The 18,415-nt window shown below is 38.2% G+C and overlaps 1 protein-coding gene across 7 annotated transcripts in view; it reads left to right on the plus strand.

Annotated features, from left to right (window-relative positions):
• MACIR (macrophage immunometabolism regulator) overlaps positions 1–14,773 on the plus strand; it is a 63,408-nt gene extending 48,635 nt beyond the window's left edge. For 4 of the 7 annotated variants that reach the window (XM_066381954.1, XM_066381951.1, XM_066381953.1 and 1 more), the window contains exons 2-3: positions 3,929–4,018; positions 12,302–14,773. In XM_066381954.1, coding sequence (XP_066238051.1) covers positions 12,325–12,948 — 624 coding nt within the window. In that variant the 5' untranslated portion in view covers positions 3,929–4,018; positions 12,302–12,324 and the 3' untranslated portion in view covers positions 12,949–14,773. Of the gene's footprint in view, positions 1–3,928; positions 4,019–7,162; positions 7,285–12,301 lie in introns of all 7 variants that reach the window. The other 3 variants (XM_066381957.1, XM_066381952.1, XM_066381956.1) reach the window with 1 other exon arrangement.
• Positions 14,774–18,415: the final 3,642 nt, after the last annotated feature.

Genomic DNA, 18,415 nt, shown 5'->3' on the forward strand with positions numbered 1-18,415 from the left:
GGTCTACAAAGATAAGTTCCCAGTTCTAAGCTTTCATCTGGAACTTTAGCCAATTCTACTGTGTACAACTGTCCCATTTTGGTCATACTTCCAAAGAGGCCAATTTCTTGGAAAGATTTCACGTAGACCTGCAGTTCTAGTTACCCTCAGCCATATTTGTAGTGAAATTGAGGATTTTCTAAAATAGGTAGAAGGATGATTTCATCTAATGATAAGACAGTGATAATCTAGCTTTAATTTCTACTAGCAGAAATAGAAAATGCATGTTGCACTTTAAGGGGTTGCTGTGAAAAGTACTGATATTAGAGAAACACGTTTTTGTCTTATTGAACTTGTTACAAGTTGTCTTACCCACCGTTGGAGGTTAATGATTTGTTTGTAAGGTCAAGAGTGGTTTCAGGAAGTTACACCCTACTTAACTCTTCTTAAAACATTACTGCTGATTTAGTTTTTATAAATTATAAATGAAAAAGTAAGAGTAATTTAAAGTAAACTTTAAGATGAGCATGTATGCAACAGCTCAACATTTTGTCTTCATTGCTCGTGTTGTTAAATCATTTTATTTCTGCTCAGTGTTTGTTACTTGAGAGTGTTTTGCTCCTTCTCCCTTTTAGTGTTTTAGAGTGCTCTTTGAGATGAGTGAGGACAAAATGTTTTCATTAGTCTCACTGGAACTTTTGAAAATTATCATTTTTTTTTTTCTAAGTGATTTTTCGTTATTGGTCTCTTTTCAAATAGCAACTCTGACAAGTACTACCTGTTTTCATTATTTTCACTGTGTGTTGTATGGGTTCTAGAACCAATAACTTCTCTATCAGTTTTCTTTGCCTGAAATTTATCTTACTTTTCATAATACGATTTTTAATGATTAGTGGGATTTATTTACCAAAATTCACAATGACTGTGTGCTGGGATTCCTTTGTAATTTGCAAATGATAGATTTTGTTAAAATATTTTCTCATTGCTGTTTCGTTAGTAGATCTATACTGAAGCCTGAGTTTTATGGCTTATTTTGTATGGGCTTAAACATTTCCATCTGGAACTTTCTATATTTTTGGGAAAATCACACCCTTCTCTGGGTTCCCAGCGCCATTTGGGTTTGCTGTGATCGCTGTTAGATTTGTGTATTCCTGTGTCTGTCTTCCCCTCTTGCCTAGTGTCCCCGTGCGTGTACAGTGCTGGGGCATAATAAGACTCAAAATATTGTTGAATGAGTAAGTGAATAATTAAATGGCTAAGTGAATACACCCAAACAAATACTCCTCAAACCTGTATGGGAAGCCATTATGCAAGCAGAGGGTCCTTCCTTCCTATTAAGGCATTGCTTTACCATTGTTATGTGTTACTTTTGAGTAGGATAGAAATGTAATTGCCAAACAGGGACACTTTTGTGACATAAAGGGGGTGCTGTAAATAAATTATGCCAGGGCCCTAGTATATGACCTGAGATAGGTGGCCACTTTACTTTGGAAGGGCATTCTTCTTTATTTACCTCTGGTGATATCTATCATCTTGCCTGAGAAATTTGACACACTTGCTAGTTAATGTTTGCAAACTTTTCTATTTGTGGAAGCCTCATTTACAGTCTAAGGTTGATGTCTTTTGCTGAGTCACATGGTTGTCCTATCCAGAGGCCTGTGGACAGCTCTTGACCATGCTTAATTTTCCCATTTTCATCGCTTACAGGATAAAGTCACAGGGCTTTCTGGTTTTTTTGTTTGCTTATAGCTGGAAGCATGATATAGTCTAGCCTTTGCTCTATTTGAATTTGGATTTCCATGCAGCATTTAGTTCATCTGGTGGGAATTTCCCATGAGTTCTTTTACTTTTCGCCGATTGTTTTTGAGAGGAGATCCGTTGATACCTTGCCAAGCCTTCACGTTCAAAACATTGCCCAGAATCAACTGCAAGTGTTAGAGATTTATAGATGTTTAAAGTGTTCTAAAAATGTTATTTCAAAAGTATATTTTGGGCACTTTCATAGTACAATATTTTGTTTCTGATGGGAGATGGGGTTACTGTAATTTTTTACTGGATTCTTTTATAGGCAGTCTCTTAAAGAAGGAATATTCTTTTATTAGTTTCTGGCCTTGTTCTTTTAATTTTCAAATTTTTTTCTTTATTTCACCATCACCATTTTCTTAGCGCCTGTGTACAGGTAGCAGGTAGTTACACACAAAACAGTGAGCAGAGTGAGAAATGAGTAAAAATGAGACGTGGAGTCGAGCTCCTGCACCTTGGTTTCGCCCAGCTGTGGCTCCCTTGGACTCTGTGTTTATGTTCTATTTTTGGCTTGGCACTGGCATAATAGGGATAATCAGTTACTATATTTTGTTTACTATGAAATTACCGACCATTGCCTAAGCTGCTACGTCAGCTCCAGTGCAAGAATTATTAGATAATTACTGTAAGACTTCTCTGCTTTCAAATCTGGAATGACCTTTCATATATAAAGCAATGTCAACAGGCTCTGGAGACAGACGGATTGGGGTTCAGATTCCTGCTCTGACTCTCAAATGGTAGTACTTGATCAAATACTTGGCAGTGGGGATAATATTTTTCTCATGGAGTAGTAGTTAAGATTAAATTGAGTACAACATTTGACATAGAGAAGGTGCTTGAAAATATTAGTTTGTTTTTATTTCCCTTCCTCATTAAAAATCCATTTACTTAAATAAGAAGCCAACTTGAACTTTATAATTTATAACATTAGTATTGGGAAAATTCTTTGGAAGTGATTATTTCAAATGAAAATTTTTATTGTTAGGGAACCATTATTGTCACATTACAGTTCACTTTATGTTTAAACCAGAGGCTTTGCTGATGAAGTAGAACCAAGTCTTAATATGTCAGATTCTTGAAATGACGGTTCCTGTCCCTTAGCTGTGATTGTGCGTTTCCTTTGAATAAAACTCTTCTGGGCTGGTAAGGAAAGGAATGAAATGGCAGACTCCTTGCCTTTCCCTTGCTATTTCTTTTCTTTTGGATTGTTGCCACTTCTGACTCTCTACACTGATGTAGGTAAAATATGTCCACTTGGTTGGAGGCCTAGCCCCCACCCCCATCCCCAACGTTAGACACAAAAGGAAACCCAACAACCAAAGAAACCTTTACAAGAGGAAAGGACTTGGGGGAGTTCTCTTGGTCTAAGAAACTAACCCAAACTAGGTGATAACGATAGAGTCTTTGCATTGTTATCTCCCTAGGTAAGGGGAAAAGCACAGGGAAGATGCTAAAAGCATCTAAAGAAGTGTTTTTTCAAGTTCTTTTTTCTTTTTAACGCCTTCCAAGAGCCTTCCGATCATTTGCCTCAGAGCAGTCTTATGAAGGATTTTTATTGCTATTTTGTGGCTAGAATGAGTAGACACCAAAAATTAATTGCACAATAACATCACACACCGTAAAGGGCTCTGTGACATGCGGAGTGCTTGCGTTCACCTGCTGCACCTCGTTTGGTCCACGTGACTGTACGATGGGGGAAGGGTGCTGTTGTCCTCATTTTGAGGATTGCTGTTTATGCGAGGTCGAGAGGCAGAGAGGCCTTAGCAAGGCTGTTCTTTTGACCCATGCTCAGGGCTATTTTTTCAGGGGACTGAGTCTGTTGAACCCATGAATATGACTAGGGCGAGTGGAACCAATATTTAAATCCCTAAGATTTAGCACAGTTAGCTGCTCTTACTCTCCAAGGAGAGCTTAAGCAACAGAACACAAAGGAAACAAGCTTGATAAAATGTTTGAGGTTTAATTTAGCTGAACAAATTCAAAAGTACTTTAAATGAATTAATTAATATTGTATCCTGTATAACCTGTAGCTGCTATTAGTATTTCCTGCTAGTTTCATCCTGGTTTGCAGTTAGAATTGATGTAATTGCTTTATAAGTTTTGTTATTTGTTAAATTAAAGGTTTATTTTTGTATCTCATGTTTAGTATCTGGAGTAGAACAGAAGAATTATTATGCCTGTGTTCCCTTGGGATTCATTGGAAATTGTACAGTGACATCTTCGGGGATTTAGTCTGGTAAGTTATGTTTTTATTTTGCTTTTTCTGTTTGTTAACCAGTTGTATGAATGTAATACCATAATGTGTTTTAAGGACTACATGAACAGATAAGTGTGAAATCTCAGTGTATTATTGCAAATATGCGTGCTACAGTTATGAAATTTTTAGTGGTGATAACTGAAATTGTTGCAAAACGCTTACCTTCATGTTTGAAATTTTTGACGTTTTGATTGAGTAGATTTCCATTTTTTTTCATTTTCATAAGATGAAAGTTTTATGGAATATTTCAAAATATAGTAGTTAAGAGGTATTTGCTCAAGTCTCAGGGAAATTTTAGTAAAAACATTAGTCTCCAAAGCTTGGCAAAGCAATTTGCAAAAGGTTCTAGTTGTATATTATTGTACATAATGAATGGCAAAGAGGTAACTGAAAGGAATATGATTTTCACTTAAGTCAAATAACCAAGTATAACATTCCTTTTATCACATCATGAATTTAAACTGTTAAAAATATGCAATGCTGGCCCTGGTTGGCTCACTGGTAGAGCGTTGGGCCAGCATGTGGATTTCCCAGCTTCTATTCCCGGTCAGGGCACACAGGAGAAGCGACCATCTGCTACTCCACCCCTTCCCCTTCTCTTTCTTTCTTTCTCTCTCTCTCTCTCTCTCTCTCTCTCTCTCTCTCTCTCCTGCTCCTACAGCCATGGCTCTGTTTGAGCAAGTTGGCCCGGGCGCTGAGGATAGCTCCATGGCCTCTGCCTCAGGTGCTGAAAAAATTACTGTTGCCGAGCAGCGGAGCAGGGCTCTACATGGGCAGAGTATCAGCTCCGAGTAGGCTTGCCGGGTAGATCCTGGTTGAGGAGCATGTGAGAGTCAGTCTTTCTGCCTCCCTTCCTCTCACTAAAATTGAAAAAAAGAAATATGCAATGCTATTGTTCTCCTTTAGTTGTCCTTTTTCAGTATGTCATCTGTATCTGTGCTGACATAATGGTTCATGTGGCTCCATATCTTTGAATGGCAAAAAACTTGATAATCTTTTAAATTCTTTAACATTTAGAAACTAGAGTGAGTTTATATTTTGTTATGTGATTCTAAATGGCCAATATCTTTGTAGGTACTTCCTTAGAACTATTTAGATGGCCATAATCCTTGAAAAAAGGCAGTTTTATAAAAGTGATTCCATATTATCAGTCAGAAGTAGAATGATTCAAAGGGATGATGGAGAAACACAGTTTTGTTTATTAAGTAGATGTAGCCTGGTAAATCTATGAAAATTCATCCTAAAACATTAAAGAATTGGAAACATTACTACAATTTTGTTTTGAAGAAAAGAGCAAGGAGTTTGAAAACCATAAGCACAAAGTACTTTTTTTTAGGGGATATTTAATGAGAATGTAACTGAGTCACTAACTCATACAACTGAAATAAAGCACAAAATTTGGCCCTCCAGTTTTTAAAATTCTTCAAATTGTATATTCTCAGAATCAGAAGGTATCTTAATGGTTATCCAGTCTAAGTTTGAATATGTTAAGTGACAAGTAAGTTACTATTTCAGGTTGGTTCATTTCCCCTTTTGTAGCTCTGTTAGACTGTCCTTTTATTTCTGTATCTAACTATATATGTATACCACATACATCTGTACACATATGCATATAGATACAAGCACGCACACACATTCCTGTAGCTACAGGAATAGAAAAATTCAAAAATTTGGAGAACCATTGAATACTTGGAAATATATGAAAGCTTCTTTTACTTTTAAAGTCAGAGTTATCAAAGTATAATTTATACACAGTAAAATTAACCCTTTTGAGGAATGGAGCTTGATGAGTTTTGACAAATATATCCAGTTGTGTGATAACCACTACAGTCAGTCAATATATAGAATGTTTTTATCACCTTCCAAAATTCCCTTGTACCCCTCTGGAATGCGTCCCCTTCCCCCAGCCTTAGTCCTTAGCAGCCATTGATTTCTGTCCCAATAGTCTTGCCTCCTCCAGAATGTCATGTAAGTGGAATCACTCAGTACGTAGCCTTTTCTGTCTGCTTCTTTCCCTCTCCGTGCTCCTGGTTTGCTCCTTTCCATTGCCGAGTGGCGTTGTAGTGTATGCATGGAGTACAGTTTATCCATTTTCCTGCTGGTGGACATTTCCATTGTTTCTCGTTTTTGGTAATTATGAAGGAAGCTGTTAAAAACATTTACATTCAGGTCTTCGTATGAACGTATATTTTCATGTTTCCTAGGTTACTATCTACAAGTCAGGTACGTGGGTAGTTTAAGCATTTATTTAAATTTTAAGAAATTGTCAAACTGTTTTCCAAAGGGGCTGTACCTGACAGAGGCTTCTAAAGAAGCTAAAATAACTACCAGCATGTATGCAGATGAAGGAACATGATTCTCATTCAGTACAGATTTAGTTTTATTTTATATCTAGTTTTAACAAGTTTGGTTGGCAATATTTTTAAAGCCCACAATGGTTTAGGAACAGTAAACTTGAAGGCCTTAGGGATAGGATAGGTTGTTAGCAAGTGGAAGCAGCAAAACTGCTGGTCACTAGCATGACTATAATTATTGATTTTTTTGTTTGTTTTAAGAAGGCAGTAACCTGGCCCTGGCTGGTTGGTTGGCCCAGAGGTAGAGCTTTGGCCCAGATTGTGTATGTCCTGGGTTCAATTCCCAGTCAGGGAAGACAGGAGAAATGACCATCTGCTTCTCCACCCCTTCCCCTCCCCCTTCCTCTTCTCCTCCTGCAGCCATGGCTCAGTTGGTTTGAACTCATTGGCCCCAAGTGCTGAGGATGGCTCTGTGGAGCCTCCACCTCAGGCACTAAAAATAGCTTGGTTGTGAGCATGGTCCTAGATGGGCAGAGCATTGGCCCCAGATGGGGGTTGCCAAGTGGAACCTGGTTGGGGCACATGTGGGAAGTCTGTCTATCTCCCCTTCTCTCACTTGGAAAAGAAGAAAAAAATAAAAATAAAAAAGGCAGGAACTTGCAGGGGTGAAATTCTTTTGTCAGGTAAGTTCTATCTGACAAGTTCCCAGTCATGTCTGCATCTTAGAATCACCTGAGGATCTTTTAATAATTTCTGAGCCCAGGCTACACCCCAGACAAATTATATCACAAAGCTGGGATAGAGCACAGACATCAGTATTTTCTTGCAGCTGCCTAGATGATGTCAGTGAGTAGACAAGTGTGGAACCATGTGGTAGAAGCCTAGCTGGATGAAATCAGAGGAGCACTCAGCCTGGAGCCAGGAGACCTGGAACTGCCCACAAGGCTCTGGGTAAGCCCTTGCCTTCCTGGCTTCGGGGTGGTTTTTTTCTATAACTGGAGGTTCCAGATAGATAAACTCCAGGATGATTCTGTACTAAAATTTGATGGTTCTTGATATCATTAAACTGATAATAGGCATGCTTAGGGGATTCCATTTCCCCAGGAATGGCTCTGTTCTTAATGGCTTGTTTTCAGGTACCTCTTGAAAAGAATTCTGTTCATGGGATGGCATTTTTGTTCTGTATATTTAGACAGTTATATCTGGTTTTTTTTCTTAAGTTTTATTGCTGTATGTTTCTAAAAACAGTTCAAGCATATGGAGCAGTATTTTGATTACTGAGGGTTGACTTTTTTTGATAAGTCTGATTTAAAAAAGAAACATTCAGTACTTCTCAGAAGGAATTCTTTATAAAGCAGTTGTGAAACTTATCAGCTATTTTCAGAGATGGTCTGAGGAGCTAGGGCATCTAGGTTGTATTTTCAAAGTGTTACTGCTTTTGCCAGCTGTGTAGGAAGTTTGGCCTCCTGGAGAATGTTCAGACCTGAGCAGCTCCATCCAGGTCCCAGTCTTAAATGTGTTCATCTTGGTGCATCAGGTCCCACTGTGTGTGTATTGAGATTCGGATCAGTTAGCTGTAGTTCCAGCCAAAAATCTCAATTGCATGATGCACCCCTTGTTTTTAAAGTGTGCACTGTGTACATTTATTCTGGTAAATTGTGAAGTGTTTGCTTGTCTCATGTCTAGTTTCAATCCTCATATATTTAAATATATGTATATATAGTGGTACTTATGAACATGGCCAAGTCTTTTTTATTTATACGTTTTATAAAAATACATCGGTGCCATTGTTACTGGTTGGATAGTGAGAGAATGTGATATTGAAAACCCTTAGGTGTCGTTTGAAAAACTACAATTGTTCCGGTACTTGTTTAAGAAACTCAGTTTTAAAAGCATTGTTCAACTACAAGTTGACTTTTTTATTCTTATTGAATTTTCTGGTTTAGACTCTTCTATCCACTGAAATTTTGCTACTTCTGTTATTATAACAACACTTTTTCTATTTTGTTTCCTGTCTTTGTTTTTGTTTTAAACTGTATATGAAAGGCATTGATGGAAACAATCAAGGTATTTCTGGTTTCTAATTTTTAGTACCCTGCAGTGCAGAACTTAGCATTGGACCTGAGTTAGCATTGGACCTGATTTCTCAGTTCACATGGATTCTTGTTGATGCAGTAGAAGTGGTGCCTGTTGCACACATCTGCTTTGTATACCAGAGTGCTTTGTAGTCATTTATCTTGGAAGCATGCTTTTTGGTACAAGGTTATTTTAGAATATGAAACAAAATGCTTAGTCATGGATAAGTATGTTAAACACAGCAAACGCAGGAGCAGATTTTTTATGGTAAAATATGAAGAATTACTTCTAAATACAGGTAATCTCCAATTGTCATTCATTACTAATGAGTGATTTTTAATAATAAAGTTTTCAGAGTATAATATTGGACAGCCATATATCTAGCAAGATACGCTGACGTTGAGACCATTCAATCTTTATTGCTTATAGCATCACCCCTCCCCCCCTTTTTTGCTTTTTTATGGACTTCCAGAATTAGATAGTACCTAGACGATCTGTTGGACAGTATTTACACCACTTTGGCCAAGTTGAAAAGACAACCTGAGAAAGTTGATTGTGTAATGCTCTCAGGATCTTGTTTTAATATTTAAATTCAATCAGGAAATTCTCAGGAATTTAACAGCATAAAAATGTTGTTTTGAGTCACATTGAAGACTGGAAAACATGCTGCTTAGTCAGCATTCCACCCAGCCAGCTAAAAATGAAATATTTGCCAATCTTTGCTCCCGTGTTTGAAACCCAACCTCCACCTAGCTTTCTTAGTGCCACACAATAGATGTTCTTAGAAAGGCAGTATTTAAGTAGAAAAGGACCTTAAAAAAATCTAAGCAATTTGTAGGAGTCCTGGTTGCCCCATTCACATTCCTACTTTAGTATCAAGATCTGAAGATGTTCTTATACATATGACAGTACACTGCAGAGACCTGTGAAACCATGGAAAAGACCTGTTAATTTCAAGACTGTGCTGTTGCTTGGAGCAGCAGAAGTATTGATGTTTTATAGCTAAAAAATACAACAGTTTTCCTACCCTTAGAATTATTTATTAGAGAAGTTTATCAGGAAACTGCTATAGATGTAATATGTTTAAAATAAGAGTTTTTGTGTTTCAGTGCAGCAAGACTGATTGAGAGATTTTACATATTGGCTTTAGTTATTTAGTTAAGTATTTGTTAGAAGATATTAGAAATGCTTATTTCTTTAACTTTCAGGTTAAGTAGTGTTTTCTACCAACAGTATGTTCATGTCATAAAAACGTGTATAGGTTTTTTACACTAGGCTGCTTGGTAGAAATTTTCAGAGCTCTTAAATCACATGCAGTTAAGTCTGTAGGTTACTATCAGGTTGCCTGAAGGCCATGTTGGTTAGTTTTACCCATGCCCAGGTGATATTTTTATGGTTTATTGGCTGCTGAAAACTTAATCTGTGATAGTCACTCATCTAACAGTCATGTCTATTTCCTGTCACATCAGAATTTGACCTTTATACATTGTATCATCACTCCACTTTTTTAATTTTCTAGGTACTTATTTTCTAGCTAATATATAATTTTCACATTTTCCTCTCAAACCTTTAGATCCTACCGTCCTTTATCCTGAACCCCTTGAGTTTCTAAGAATTCTGGATGTTCTGCTTTCATGCAGCAGGATTGGCTTAGAGTGGGAGCCAATTTTTGATGATCCTGTTGACCACGGAAGCCAGTGCCCACCCCTCTTGGCTGTGACTTTGTACACCGTTAACTTGCTTGGCAGTTTTTATCCCTCATAGGCAAAAAAAAACCAAAACAAAACCCCGACTTTCAGCCTTTGTTTGAATGATTACCTAATTTAGAATGGATGGGGTGTGCGTCGTGGATTTTAGAAAGTTCATAGTATGCCAGAGGCAGGTTCTGTACAGGGGCTGGTGGGAATCCCTGGGCTGTCATGGACTGCCAGATTCGGAAGAGCCCTGGACCAGGGTGGCACTTGCTGTGACGAACTGCATGAGTGTCACCACCTGGGTACCTCTGCCTGGTGGGGCCCACTCTGTGTGTGTGCTGGGTTTCCTCCACAGCGCTGGTTACTTGGGCTTCACTGACCCTCCTCCACTTGTCCTTTCAGAGTCAAGTATCAGAATCACTTCCTGTCTGTCAGGTTATGTAGGTTAGAGGCCTTTCCTAACCCTTCCTCTTGTGCTCTTTTGGACAACAGAATTAGTGAGAAAGGAGGGATTAGTTTGTCATTCGGCTTAGTGTAAACATTCGTTTCTTCAGCATCCAGTTTGATGAAGCTTCACAGAGCCCTGCAAAGTTGATTAGATGGGAAATCTTGAGGTTTTGGTATGCATATCAAAGTAGCCAGTAGTCACCTACTTCCAGCCTCTTCACAGAGAAATAAATTACGCAACCCCATACAGACTTATTTTTACATTAATAAAATAGAATTAAGCCAGGAACCTGAAATCTAGAAGGGTTGAGGAGCTAAGGTATTTTGGTTAAGTTAAAATTAGAAATAGTCTTATGATTTAGAATAAAAAGTAAGTGAAACAGTATTGATCCCTTCAGCGTTTGTTTTATCTCAGGAATTGTTATTAATGTTAGTTTTCAGTTGTGCAGAGATGTGGATCCTCGTGAGGACAGGGTGGCACCTGGGATCTTTATTTCCCAGCGCAGGAAGGGTAACATGCAGACAAAGGCACAGGCTGTGGTTTTAACTGTCTAATTGCTTGGATTTAACACTCAAATTTTAGGAAATGTATCAATTAGGAGAAGATATTGTTTTACAGAATTCATAAGAATTCATAAAAATTGTCAGTATTCATAAGAATTATTTAATATAATAGCCCTCCTCAATAAATATTTAATCTTAAAATCAGTTATTACTTGACATTATTTTGGTTAGCGATCTGAGATACCTAAAACTGTTATCTACTTCTAATTGAGGATCAAGTAGAAATAAATTTCCTCAAAAATGGCATTGTCATTCAGGTCCCCTTAGTATATTATTTCCCAAAATTTGACTTATCAGCAGTTTTCTAAGAATCCGGCCATTATTTGTGGTACTTCTTGTCAGTGAGGTTTTCCAAACAATGTAATGCAATTATGGTAATGAATAATATTATTCATTATTAATTCTCTGCCATTTACTAAACTGTTTAAAAAAGTGTAATCTTAGATGGTATATTTTATGATTAAAGGGTCAAATAAAATAACATCTGATATTTTATATATGCTTAATATTAAAAATGATTTATTGGATTTAGGATTAACTTTTAAACTACAAAGTGGTTATCTTTAAACAAGTCATTGGGGATATGGAAGGAAAACCATTAACAAGGATTGGGGGAGCCTTCCCTTAAGACGTATCCATATTGTAAGAAAACATTTTTAGGCCTGAATTGGAGTCTTTGCAGAAATGGAGCAGCTTTTATCTTCTTTAGTGGGTACCCCTTCACCACAGCTGGAAAGATGTGCTGGTGGGGAGAGCTCAGCACTTACTCTAAATCAAATGGGGAAAAATGTGAAGATGTTGGAAAGATATTACGGATTCTTGTGAAACTATGTATGATTATTTTTATTTGCTTAATGTTCTGTATTTGATTCGCTTAATATTTCATCAAGGACTAAACTGTGCCTGATTGAAGGGAGCTCTGTATTTGGAGAAGTCGTGTGTTCTATGGGTTTCTCCGTCTGAACCGTTTGCTAGCGCTTCAGACTTGAACCTGCCTTTGGGTTCCTGAAGACAGAGAAGGTGTGGTCCTCTCGTGCTCCATTTAGGAGCCAGATGAAAACTGTCAGTTGTACATTGGCATTTGTTCAGGCCAGGGTGATTTCATGCTCCTTGAGCCTTCTCAGATGATCTAGCTTGGCTCAAGGTTCTGTGCGTTCCATTCTTCTAATCTGTCTGTCTCCTTTTAGGAGTGTGCAGACTGGTGCCTAAAATGGAAGTAGATGTTAATGGAGAGCCCAGAAGTACCCTGAGCACCCTGCCGTTGCCTGTGGCCGAGGTGGGCTCCCCAGGAAAGGCAGAGGCAGAGAAGCCCCGCTGCTCCAGCACGCCGTGCTCGCCGATGCGCCGGACTGTGTCAGGCTACCAGATCCTCCACATGGACTCTAACTATTTGGTTGGCTTTACAACTGGTGAGGAACTGCTGAAGTTAGCCCAGAAGTGCACAGGAGGTGAGGAGAGTAAGGGAGAAGCCATGCCTTCCTTACGTTCCAAACAGCTGGATGCAGGACTTGCTCGTTCCTCTCGCTTGTATAAAACCCGAAGTAGGTACTACCAGCCATACGAGATTCCGGCTGTCAATGGCCGGAGGCGAAGGCGGATGCCCAGCTCAGGAGACAAGTGCACTAAATCTCTACCTTATGAACCTTATAAGGCCCTCCATGGGCCTCTGCCTCTCTGTCTTCTCAAAGGTAAGAGGGCTCACTCCAAATCTCTGGACTACCTCAATCTAGATAAAATGAACATCAAGGAGCCAGCTGACACAGAAGTGCTACAGTACCAGCTTCAACACCTAACCCTCAGAGGGGACCGCGTGTTTGCTAGGAATAATACATGAAGGGCCTGCAGAGTGTGCAAACCAGTTTAGGGCAGCCTGCACGTGGCTAGAAAAACCCACTGTTGTACTCTGTACAGGACTCTTCACATTATAGATGGTTATATCAGCTAAGTGTTCCAGGAACATACAAATAGTTTGGATCAAATTTCCAATACAGAAATAAAATCACAGGTACTTGGGGAGAAATCGTTCTAGAGCACGCAACTACAAAGAATCAGAATGTTGACCGTTAGTTTGTATAGCTTCTTAGCTAGGAAAAAAGGCTTTGGTACAGTAACATCTTCACGATTCTGTCGCTTGAATTGGGAATGCTATCTGCTTGAGTTGTTGCTGACTTGGTATGATTCATTAGAAATTTATATCTTAAGTACTCAAGTACTTCTTTAATCTCTGTATTTTACTATAAAATGTATGTAATGATTTGTTTTAAGAAATTTAGAACTTGAACATTGCTGAATTGGACCACTTTTTATTTTTAAATATTGAGTTTAAATATTTTATAACTGGTTTTGCACTGAAAAAAATTAACATTTCAGATTGACAAGAGAGTAATCTTTCTTCACTTGCCTCAATAATATGATTGAGCAATGAACTTTTTATTTCCGCATGGAAAGTTATTGATCTCTATGGCTGTAAAATATTTCTTTATAGCGTTATTAACGTGTGTCTTAATAAAATAAAATTTGGAATACAAAGTATTTATTTTACAATAGGTGGGAGGGAAGCTTTTCCAGAAAGTTTCCAATACAAAGTTTTCATAAATTGAAAAAGTTTTCTTCTAGTTTATTTTCTAATTTAAAACTCATCTGGAACTTTAACATGGAAAGGGTTCTTTTAGTTGTGGATTATAGGCATAATACTGTTTGCATCTGCGTGTTCTGTAAGTGAATGGAACTTTAATAGAGGAGCTCATGATTTCCACTATTGAATGCTTAATCTCAGTAAGAAGTGATACTATTCAGCATGGCGCTGGGTCATTCCAGTTTTAGTTTTTTGCAGCACAAGCACTCATTGAAATTCTAGTTTCTAGGATTTGTGTAGGAGCCTAAAGTGCTTCTACAGTTTTAATGGGTTAATCCTGGATTACTTAACAATTTATGTCAGTTGCACTGGTTTAATTTGTTGCTAAAGAAATATTGCCCAGGCTTTAGTAACAAATGCGGCTCAACTATTCTTGAATATATTTTGGGGGAAAAAATGTATGTAACTTACCTTTTGTAAAAGTTTATATTTCTTTTCTTTTTAGACTCTTGAAGGTGCAATTTATTACTGAATTGGCATTTCTGGCAGCATAGAGCTGCTTATTTTAAATTTTATTTTAGGGGTTGTGAGTTTCTTAGGTGTTAGCAGTCTTGCTTATAAAATAAGAACATCTTCTAATTAATTAATGGGCCGTTCCTGGTGCAGTTGCGACTTTTCTTTAGCCAGAATGAATGGCAAACTATTTAGAGCAGAATAAATATTAGAGAAACCTAGGAACTCTTAATTAACGTTTATTATGCTTTCACTGCGGCAGACCCTGTGAAAGAACCTTGGTAAAGCTGGCCCATATCTTACTGAGTTGATTAAATTTCTTGGTAGGCTGAAAATTTCAGCTGTTGATACTTTAACGTAAATTGCACCTTTGTAACATATTGTATTGACAAATGATCACTAAGATGAACTATATCTATACAGTCATTAGTTTGACAAGAAATAGAATCCTGTCAGATGCCAAAGAGTTGGGATTTTTACGTTTAATGATTAAACATCGTTATTTATTGATGATTTACCCTGTGGAACTGTATTATTTCTAACTATGAAATAAAAGGGTGATGTAAACACACATTGTTGTGTGATGCTTTAAGCGAGATCCACCATCCAAAGGCTGGTTACTGTTCAAGAATTCCACCTAAGCACTTATTTTTAGGCTCCTTTTTATTTAAAAAAATTATTTTTGGTGCTCATTCACAGTTCAAGGTAAAGGATGTATTCATTGCAATGACTCTGTTCCATCCATTAGGAAACACAACTGTGTACCTGCCTATACAACTAAATAATTTCTCGAGCTAGATAAGAATATGTAGCCTTTCTTTTTGTTTTTAGTTAGAGACAGGTAAAGCTATGGCAAAAATGAAAGGGTTAAAAGTTGGCGATGCAGTACATTTGTTATGTCTAATTAATAAAGATACATAATGTTAAGGTTTGTTTCCTAGAAAGAGAATTTTAAAACTTGAGGTCAGTGGTTTTTAAAACGTGTTTGCAGAGCCTTTCATTAATTCATTCTTGCTTTCTCTGCACCCCACGGACTGGACTCCTATGTAGCAGGTGCTGTCCTGTAGAGAAACGAGGACGAGGTTAGGCTGGATCTCTCGGCTGAAAAGGATGCATTTCCTTCAGTCTTTTTGAATTTTGTTCGCCCATTTTTATTCGATTTAATATTCCAAATGAAACGGCACACTTTTGGCCATATACCTGATGATGTTATCTTGTCCTTAAATACATTGCAGCACCGCATAACTTCATAAATCTTTTTTTCCAAAAATATGTTTTAGAGGCTCAGCTGATGCATGAGGTAACAATAGAATGTCAGTCCTTGTCTCGGCCCAAGGTGAGCTGCTTTTGCTTTTCTGACTTGTGTCAGCTGCAGTTGTACCTCTGGTTCCTGGGCCCCTGTAGTCTGAAGTCAGGGAAGAAGGGATTATGGGGATGGATTAAAATGTTAACTCATTCAGAATCCCCAGACACTCTGGACTCGGGTTCAGCCGGACTACCGATTCAGGCCCGTCGAGAACTGTCAGTCAGTTGCCCCATATGCCCTGTAATGCCCATGTGTGGTTCACTGTCCTTTCCGCCTCCTTGAGATGTTTATTTAAATTATTTCAGTATTTGTCAGTATTTGGGGCATGGGGACCTTTTAGAAGATTCTACATTAACTTTGGCCTTTCACTAAATAAAGACTATTTCTTGAGATCTTAAGAAAAGCAGCCCATTTTTACTTATTTTTTTATTTTAACATACTTTTATCTCAAAAGCTTTTATTCCATTATAACCACTGAAACTTTTTAAAGGGAACTTTGAAGTGACCCTGACCTAAGTGGCTGTTCGCAGTCACAGGACAGAAGAGAGACTGTCAAGCAGTTTATTAATGGCACGAACGCTGTGGAAGAGTTGGGGTGGAGAGAAAACAGGGATGTGTGTGAGTGTGGTGCAGCAGGGCCAGCAAGTATTAAGTAAAATTGGCTTTTAAACAATATAATTTGATTAGAGAAATGGAAATTGGTGATGATTGCCTTGGAAATATAATAAATGTGATTAGAAAGCTAGAAGTGGAGGTTGTCAGCACTTAATGATGCGCTTCACTTTGCACTGTGCGTCTTTCAATACAAGTGGTGAGATGGATTCTTTGATCATTTACATTAGAAGAAAATGAGGGATATTTCTGGCTGAGGAGAATAGTACTAGGAAAAGATCTCAAGAAGAATGGATTTGATGTGTTATTTTGAGTGTGCTAAGCCCCGAGGACACTTGGTTACTCTAGCATAGTGAGAGGTTGAATTTGTCTTCTCACCGTTGTTGTAAAATGTCTTTTTTTTTTTTTTTTTGGCAAGAGAAAATGTCTGAAACCCAATCTTCTAAATATTGTCACCCCTGTTCTCGGGGTTGTCATTGATGTACAGATTTTTGGGAGAGCACAGGATGAGGAAAGGGAAATATAGACAGAAGAATGCAGTGTCCACTGGAACGAATAAGCATAGCTACACAGTCAGTGGAGTCCTTCAGTGGTTCTGGCCAGGCCGCCTCTGGAGCAAAGAGCTTTCCTGCGTTTGCTTTTGTGGAAGCTAGCAGCACTTTCAAGGTTCCTGCTGAATGCTCTTGAGAACAGTCTTAACTGTGTGCCTGGAGGAAGAGCAAGGAACATGGGTCGCGTGAGGTTGACCTGGAAGTCTGATTCACCAAGGAAGAGTATTCTTTACCAAACTTTTCTATAAAAGGATTACACATGGATAGATACTTGGAAAACTTTGAATCCTGTATCTTTGGCCTAATGTTTCAATTAGGAAAAAGAACTTACCCAGTAAGATGTTCTTTTTTTTTTTTTATAAATAAATTTTTATTTTTAATGGGGTGACATCAATAAATCAGGGTACATATATTCAAAGAAAACATTTCCAGGTTATCTTGTCATTTAGTTCTGTTGCATACCCATCACCCAAAGAGAGATCGTCCTCCGTCACCCTCTATCCAGTTTTCTTTGTACCCCCCCCCCTCCCCCTCTCCCTCATTCCCTCCCCCCACCCCAGTAAGATGTTCTTGATCTAACTGGAATCCAGATTTTGGCTAAGTGGTTAGAGTAAAGATGGCAGATACTCAGCATGTATACCACCCCACACCTCACCAGTGCCTGTGGCAGACATCTCTAATCCGTTAGTGCACAGTCTCTTGAGTCCAGATGTGGCCTCATTATCTTCCCTAAACCAGACATTTAGAGCAGCTGCTACTGAATTGATCAGCATTACACTGGAGATAAAACCTTTTTGCCCACCACATACACCCCACAATGGATTATAGTGTGAGTTGAAAAATGATCTGAACATTATTGAGTTGGAAACCATTCTGGGCCCTGTCTTCTAATCAGAGAACAGAGGAAAATAGTCCCTATTACCATCATCCACAAAGCACCTACTAAGTACTTGCAGGCACTCTGGGGACATAAGGACTTTTAAGATCGATTTTACTTTCAAGGATAGGGCTCTTGAAAAAGCACTGGGAGAGGAAGGGCAAGGTGGCATAAGATCAAGGCCAACGCGTGCTTGGTAGAATAAGTAGTAATTTGGGGGTGGGGGATCTTAAATCCTCTGGGACTGAAATCTGAGAAATCTTGTTCATTTTTCTTTCAGTAGACTAGCCAACTTATTGGATGTGTTTGCTTATACTACTGATCTGTGTACAGGGTGAAAAAAAGTGCCTTCATAGGGAGGTGCAGGAGATGAAAAATATGGGCAGGCAAAATCTTAACAAAATAATGGAGTCTGAGAAGGTGCAGGGCATGCCGACAATGTTCAGTGGTTACCTCCACTGTTCTTTTTGGTGGCTGGCTAAATGGGCCGACCCACTTTCTAGAAGAGTTATGGTGGAGGCTTAGTCAAGGAACTGGAATATTGGAGTTGGGTGTGAGAGGTGGTGAGAACTAGGAGGGAATAGATAAATGACTATTTTAGTGATTTTATTTTTCCCTTGCACTGTCCTTCATCCTGGGGTGCAGGAGGAATGACAGGTTTGCTTTAATTATTTAGGGTCCTAAGTACATTTAAAAATGTGTATTGTTGACATAATGTGTATAAGAACTTAAACTACATGGAAAGCATTTTGCGCAAGAAATTTTTAAATATAATATGAAATGGCCAAATAGAACCCTGCATTAGTTGGTAGATTTCTGAATTTTACTTTCTATTATTTATAATAAAGTTTGAGTTTTGTTATTTTT

Source organism: Saccopteryx leptura, chromosome 4 (genome assembly GCF_036850995.1).
Source record: "Saccopteryx leptura isolate mSacLep1 chromosome 4, mSacLep1_pri_phased_curated, whole genome shotgun sequence".
NCBI classification, from domain to species: Eukaryota; Metazoa; Chordata; class Mammalia; order Chiroptera; family Emballonuridae; genus Saccopteryx; species Saccopteryx leptura.